This window comes from Merops nubicus, unplaced genomic scaffold, assembly GCF_000691845.1.
Source record: "Merops nubicus isolate BGI_N331 unplaced genomic scaffold, ASM69184v1 scaffold16869, whole genome shotgun sequence".
NCBI classification, from domain to species: domain Eukaryota; kingdom Metazoa; phylum Chordata; class Aves; order Coraciiformes; family Meropidae; genus Merops; species Merops nubicus.
Genome location: NW_008633215.1, coordinates 9,399 through 16,779, shown reverse-complemented (window position 1 = coordinate 16,779; position 7,381 = coordinate 9,399). Strand labels below are relative to the sequence as shown.

Genomic DNA, 7,381 nt, shown 5'->3' with positions numbered 1-7,381 from the left:
CTTTCCCTGTCCTCTTACTCTGCTTTAGCTGCATAACACACCCTCAGGTGCCAGATGGTTTGTTCAAATACTGCTTCTGTTCCATGTTCCCAGGGCATTTCTCCCGATGAGCTAAAAGATGAGCTGCCCGAGAGACAACCTCGATATCCTTCCTGCACTTCTGGCATTTGGTCTCAGCCCCTCCTGGAACCTGCCCAAAATGCTCAGAGCTGGACTTCACCTTTTTAGGCCAATATTTGCCTGTAGTGTGACTTGGTTGGTGGTTTAGTTGTGAGATAACACAGGGACCAGTTCTCATGATGTGCTGAACACTTGTTGAAACAATGACTGATGCATTTAAGCCTTTCCTGAGTGTTTTGCCTTTTAGACTATATAATATTTGGGGAAGTAAAGTGAAGCCGTGCTGCTGGTAATGTAAAGAATTGTGTAAAATGTGCCAGTTTTGTATGTGGCTGCTTCTAAACATAGAAAAGTGCCTGTTTTGGTACTTTCTCAGTGTGGGGCCTTTGTTTTGCTGCAGTTCCTGATTTTGGGAGTGCTGTCAGCATGTGATCTAGGCAAAAACCCCTGTATTTAGACAAGGAAAAAAGAGGGACAAGTAAATTATTCCTTCACTCGATGAAGTTAGAGGGGTACTGAAGTTATAAGTGAGGAAAATATCTGCCTCCTTGATCCTCCAAAGCTGGCTGGCACTCCTCCACGTGCCACCTTGAAGCTTTCCTTTCACAACTGTAGTGCAGTAGGAGGCTCTGAAGCAGGAGTCCTGGCTGAGTTCAAATTCAGCACTACACCTGAAACAATGAAGTGCTTAGTCTGCAAAGAAAGAATTTGCCTTTCATTAAGCCCAAAACACATTGGTAGGTGTGGGGAGTCCTCTTAGAGAGCTGGGAGAGGAATAACTGTGCTGAAAGGGTGTTTTTTAGCTCTGATGTGAAACAGTAATACCCAACCCTGGCCGAGGCTGGCAGAGACAGGTGGGGTCAGTTCTGAAAGTCAAATGTGGAAGTGAAAACAACAGTCAAACTATTTACCAGAAAAAGCATTTCCTAGAATCCAGATTTATTTGTGCTTGCATCAAGCTCAGATAACAGGATTATATCCTAATGAAGTCATTGATTTCTTAGTTTCTTTAACCTCAGAAAAAACATTTATTGTGTATAGTTACAAGTATCAGCATGATGATGGAAGAGTTTCTTATCCATTGTGCTTTATCTTCTCCAGTCCAGTTGGTGAGTGAATGTTGTGCACAGTAGCTACTATATGCTGTAAATATGGGGATGTTCTTTTCTGTGGAAGATAAAATGAGTCTGTAATGCTCAAATGGTTAGGATGGGAATCGAGAGGAGAGTTGTCCAGGGGCATCTATGCAGTGGGCAGCAGCAGAGGATGCCTCCATGCAGGGCTGTGATGTGAAGGTTTAAAGGGCTGTCACAGCTATGGGTGAAAAGGAGGAAAAGAGGGCTCTGTAACCCAGCTCTGGGCAGGTGAACATACTGGTGGACAGATGATGTTCCAGGAGGGAGACTAATCTTGGGCCATCCCAAGATAGATTTAGATGGAGCGGTAGCTTCCTCTGCTTGTCACAGGAACCCTCAACATAAACATACCTGCACAGGGAGCTGTGTGGTTTTTAGAACAAGCCAAATAACCTGTGACTTGATTTGGACTTGCAGAGCTGAATTGGTCCTGTGGCTTCTGTCTGTGTTGTGGACTATTAACAGGGGAGCTTGCTGGTAATGTTGGATTATCCTTGTTATCCTCCAGGAGAAGATAAACTGATTGTATTGTTTTACCCTTTGCTACTCAGAGTAACTAGTTAGGTACAACTAGTAAGCATGTCCTCTGGTTACCTGAGAATCTTTGCATGAACGTTCTGGGTGTTACTTCTCAAGCATAAATATCTTGTAAGTTAAAAGAGCAGTAAGAAACCTCCTGGGAGACCTTGAAAGAGCAAAACAGGCAGACTTTTCCTAGGAAAAGAGCTCAGACAATGTTCTTCATGGACGGCAAGATCTAAAAGCACACATGTATCTGGAAACTTCTGACCAAGCAACTTCTAAATAAAAGCTTTTTTTTTTTTTTTGAAGGTTTCCCTTTCAAAAATTTTTCTGCAAACATGAGTTAGTGGTCAGACTGCTGCTGGAGTAGGAAGCAATGAGCCATTAGCTGGGGTTCTGAACAGCAGTTAACTTCAGCTGTGACTGAAGCTGCTCTGGGTTTGGGGTGTGGGTAATTTTGAGCTACCAGTCCAGTTAGGGTATTTTGGGAGAGAAAGAACAAATTCAACCTGACTTGGTTTGGTCATAGTTTGACTCCAGCTCAAAGGCGGATGCTGTAAAGATCTGTGTAGGTGTAACTGGAAAAAACATGGGGATCTTGCAGATAATGGAAAGAGGGAGGAGAATTAGTATGATCAGTGTGGTGCTGGAGTGCTGGGAGGTTCTGCTCTGCTGCCTGCTGTCATTTGGGTGTGAAATATTTGAAGTCAGCTCTAAGCACCAATACAGCTGCCTGTCGAGACCTCCAGTTCAGCCTGCACAACTGTTACTTCTGGAAATGCTTTTCTCCTGCTAGATGGGAAAGTAAGAGCAAGGCTGATAATGTATATAAAGCAATAGGTCACTTTTCTGAAGGGAAACTTCAGCTTTCAGTTTGGATTATTTTAAAAAGTATAAAAATCTTATTTTTGAAGCTTTGTGGTCAAAATAACTAAACAAGCCTTTTTTTTTTCTCCACACAACTACAGGATGTAAGCCTGAACAGCAGATGATGTATGCTGGAAGCAAGAACAAGCTTGTACAGACAGCTGAGCTCACGAAGGTATAGCAGCAGTTGAAATAACTTCCCCCTTAAATGCAGGTTGCAGAAGCTGGTTTGTGTCTTGCCTGAACTCTGGCAAGAAGGGCATTAGGAGACTTTGTCATCACAGTGAACAGTTCTTGTTTGGGAAGACTGAAAAGAGGAGTATGTGTGGGGATTTCTGGAGTTTTAGGGCACAGGAAGAACAGTGTTCTCTAAAATATCAGTCAGCAGGATGGATGCCTTTACTGCAGGGAATGAATTTATTGGTGGGAAGAGCAGGCTGAAGGTTTAATGTACTGTGGTACAGACTTGTTTTGCTGCATGGTTTGTGGTGGTGTACACTTGGAGAACATTGCCTTCAGAACAAGAGATATATGTGCCAAGTGCTGAGCAATTCCAAATCTTCCTGTGTTTCCTTCCTCCAGTACTGACACCAGAAGAAATCACTGCATTCACTAGGACTAGGTGTATATATATATATTTTATTATTTTTAAATGAAAAGCCACTTAGTTGTAGTTTTGGAGATCTTTGAAATCTCTGCTGCTCAGCTGGCATCTACATATTTTGAAGTTTTAGTTTCCACCAGTAAAGGTAAATGGAGTCTGTGGGCACTTCAGGTTTTTCATGCAGTGTGAAATGATTTCACCATCACCCAAAAGCTCTGCTCCCTTTTGATATTCCTTACCCTGGCAGAGCACTTTAACATCCCAGTAAAACTCAAGCTGGGCCACCAGAGAACTGTGAACTTCTCCCTCTCCTAGCTGTACCTCGCAAGGAAGGACCTTTCGGTTTTAAATTAGTCACCAAGCTGAGAGGAGTAAATGGGAGGGAACCAGATAAGATGGTGGAAGCAATCAGTACAGCTCTTGAGAAATGTTTTTTTTAGGTCTGTTGAAACTGCATCTTAGAGGCCTGGGTGCTCTACTGTCCTAGGAGTCCCTTGGGAGAAAGGCACAAGGCAGTTTTTGGTGAGTGAGAAAGAGCTGGTGAGACAAAGGTGAAAGCCTCAGGCCTGGCTGTATTGGAGTTACTGCCACCAGTCAAGTGGGGAAAGTTCAGCCTGAAAGGCTTTTGGATGAAGGCCTAGGAATGGATACAGAGGTCCATGATCATCTGAGGCTGGAGAAGATAGCCTGTCTGCAGTTTGGGTTGCTTATTTGCTCTTCAGATGAGCTTTATTCTTGCCACTCGCTGAGCTAGGTTTCATTTTAGCTCATGCTGTGACTTCCTCATGTCCTGATTTCTGCACATGACTCAACAGAGTCCTCTGTTTTTTCAGTGGCTTGTGTATTAGCTTGGCTTCTGTTGAGATGATATGTTCTAACTGAATTTTGGGATTTCCCCCTATGTTTACTTAGGAAAAAAAAAAAATAGCTATTAGCTGATAGTAGTGGATTGCTGTCTAAATACAAGAAGCAGTGTCCAGAGCCCACTCCAGCAGCAATGGGATATGAGGAAGAACAGATACAAAACTTGAATTATTTCCTGAAGAAGATTAAAATGGTGAAACAGCTGAGGACAGGCCTAAGTAGGAAGTTCAGTCCAAACAGCAGGTTCGCTGAGAGCCTTGTTGTGTGAGTCTTACAAAGTCCCAACCATTCTGCTGGCCTGAATGGGCTTTTTGCAGCTGTCCTCAGTGCCCTGGGGGGGACAGATACCTGATTTAGTGCTGGCATAGCTTTATTTTCAGTGTTGCGAGAATAGTAACAGCCGTCTCTAGTTAAAATACTTTTCTTGTTTTCATTGCCTAGAAGACTTTTGAAGGCCTCTGGATTTGTAAAATTACTTGAATCTTCTGAAAAGATCATCTGTCTGTGGGGATCTCGAAGGCTCCACTTAGAAATGCAGAATTAGCCTCTTTTCAAGGCTATTTAAATAGAAAGACCAAACCCCAAACCAGTTATGTGCCCATATGGTCTGTAAAGACTATATTGGTGGTTTGAGTCTTGTTTACTGCTTCAAGGCTATGTTAAATGTTTAAGATTTCAGCAGAGCTTTGGGTTGGTGGATTTTTTTGTTTTGTTTTGTTGTTGTTGTTTTTTCCCAAGTTTTCTATTCTGAGGTATCCCAGGGTTGTTTCTTAGAGGGCAAAGAGTATGTTACTGGATAATATGGATTTGCATCAGTTCAGGGAAGGAATAACTGTGTTTTGAGCTGAGCCAAGATTCCTGAACTTTGGCTGTAATTGAGCCCAGAGATTAAATTCATTTGTAGTCTTCAAATAGACAATCTTGCTGAGATACTGCATGCGAGGTGGTGCCATTTCAGAGTAACTTTAAAATGCGGTGCACCTGCCCTTCTCACATAGTCTTAAAGGAGAAGAATGAAGTCTAGAAATAGAAATTATGGGGTTCTTGTTCAAGTTAGTAATATTCCTCACCTTGTGGTCTTGTGTATTTTCCACTCATGTTGCTTAAGACTACAAACTGATCCTTTCAAGAAGGCACATGCAAATTGTGGGTCGGCTCCTGGTTTGTTACACCTCAGAGGGCTTGTGTGGGAGGTTTTGATTGCATTGTGTGCTTACCCCTTTCAAGTACCATCACCTCAAGGCTCTGTGCTATTTTGTTTAGGTATTTGAGATAAGAAATACAGAAGACCTAACTGAAGACTGGCTGCGTGAGAAACTGGGCTTCTTCCACTAAGAAAACCTCTGTGCTAAGTATTTATGTACCTCCTGATGATACTGGAACCAGACATGAATACTTGGGTCTGAGAAATGCACTGTATTTACAGCTCTCTCCTGCAGTGTCTTGTGCAAAGCCTGCATCAAGAACAGCAGGTCTGTCTCCTCGAAGTAACAAATCTTTGCAGGTGTTTCCTTATTTGTACCTGTTAAAGGGGAATACTCCTCTGCAGGGACTCCTTTTGCACTCTTGTGACTAATATTTCTATAAAATAGTTCAGTTCTGGATTTGTAACTCTCTCTGAAGGTAATTTGGAAGCTGACGCTAACTCTTTCTGAGCTACAGATGCCTCCTTGTGACACATGCTAGCCATTGACATGCAGGAATTGTGTACCCTCACTTGTCAGACTTCTGCATTTCATGTCTTCTCAGTTTTGGAAACTACTCCCTGGAAGCATTTAGTATTAGGACGACAAAACCCTTGTACAGCAAATCCATCTATTTATCTTTCCATCAAGTCCATGTGAACTCTTTCAAATTGTTGCAACTAATTTTTGTCATTCCAGTGATTTCTCTGTTGACTGAGTCAGGCTTACTAAATTTCAGGGCAAAGCTTTGACTGTCCAGTTCTCACGCTGCAGGAACTAGGGGATAACTAAGGGCTGAATTACAACTCCAGTTCCTCTCCTATCCAACATCTTGCATCTACAACTTGCCACACTGTTCAGGAGTTACCTCTTTGCTCCTTTCCTGTTACCTGAACACCTGTTAATACTGCGTGCCTTTCATTTGTTAGCTTTAAAATGACTTGAGAATTTTACACTGCCACTTACTACGAATTTGGTAAAAACTTTGTGAAAGAATCCAAGTACCATTTTTTCCTAGTGCCTAGTGTTGCAGTTGACATCTGTTTAAAAAAAAAAAAAGCTAACCTCATTTTCTTTGAAATTCCATTCATCTGCTCCCTTTGCAGGAGTCAGGAGGCTAAAAAGCTTTTCATGACTATGATTTATATCTCTTTTGTTACAAGAGTTGGCCACTCATAGCTTTTGAGTACTTTAATTACAGTCTCTTAACTTTCTTAACTATCTGTTGGTCAGAATTACATTCCAGATAAAGCTTTTGCATAAGTAATGATTTGATTTTTCATTTACTTGACGATTCATCTCTTTGAAACAGCAAATATTCTAATGTGAGAATAGTATTTAACTTTTGTAAATGACCAGTCTTTTTACAGGTCTGTTTTCTATCGAATAGAGTAGTTGTCAGTCATGGGGCACACTTGGCCCACACGGTGGCAAAAGGAGTTGTCATGTGAGAGCATCTCGCTGTCCTGCTTGTGTTTGTTGTGCTACTGAACAAGTATCTGCCTAAGAGCAGCTTTTTTTTTTTGATAACATACCTTAAAACACAGCTGCCCTAGCAAATCTGATCATTGAGGAATGGAGTGTTAAATTTGGAGGCCAGTATTTCATGCTGTGAAACCTTTGCTGAAAGAAGGTTTATCTTTCCTTTGTAAACGTACGATGGGTTGGAGGAATTGGTGTTTTAACACTAAGGTGACAAGGAATTCGTTTGCAAAGGTCCTCAGTGTCAGTAAATCTCTTCTTAATTTTTATGTTACTTTCATTTATTGGTGTGCAAATCTGACTTGAGAGGAGCTTTTCAAAATATGTGTTAGAAGGATCCAATTAAATTGATCTGTCAGTGCGGGAAAGAAATGCTTGTAATTAAATCTGTTAATGTAGTGAACTGGAAAAACAATTTCATTCCCCTGGACAAAAAAGTTGATGATGAAACGGTTGCTTGATCATTCTGTACTATGGATGAATAAAAACTGTCTTTTGTGACAAACATTGTATAAACAAGGCTTTGGCTTAAAGAAGAGTGTCGTTCTAAGCACTGGGCTTGGAGCAGCCAGGCTCTGGTTGCGCTGGCCTTGTGCTGAAGT

The 7,381-nt window shown here is 41.7% G+C and overlaps 1 protein-coding gene across 1 annotated transcript in view; it reads left to right on the top strand.

Annotated features, from left to right (window-relative positions):
* The window catches only part of LOC103780503 (glia maturation factor beta), a 7,302-nt gene extending 1,530 nt beyond the window's left edge, over positions 1–5,772 (top strand). The window contains exons 3-6 of the mRNA XM_008948190.1: positions 94–143; positions 1,147–1,229; positions 2,747–2,820; positions 5,377–5,772. Of these exons, the coding sequence (XP_008946438.1) occupies positions 94–143; positions 1,147–1,229; positions 2,747–2,820; positions 5,377–5,448 (279 nt within the window). The 3' untranslated portion in view covers positions 5,449–5,772. The remainder of the gene's footprint in view (positions 1–93; positions 144–1,146; positions 1,230–2,746; positions 2,821–5,376) is intronic.
* The last annotated feature ends 1,609 nt before the right edge of the window (positions 5,773–7,381 follow it).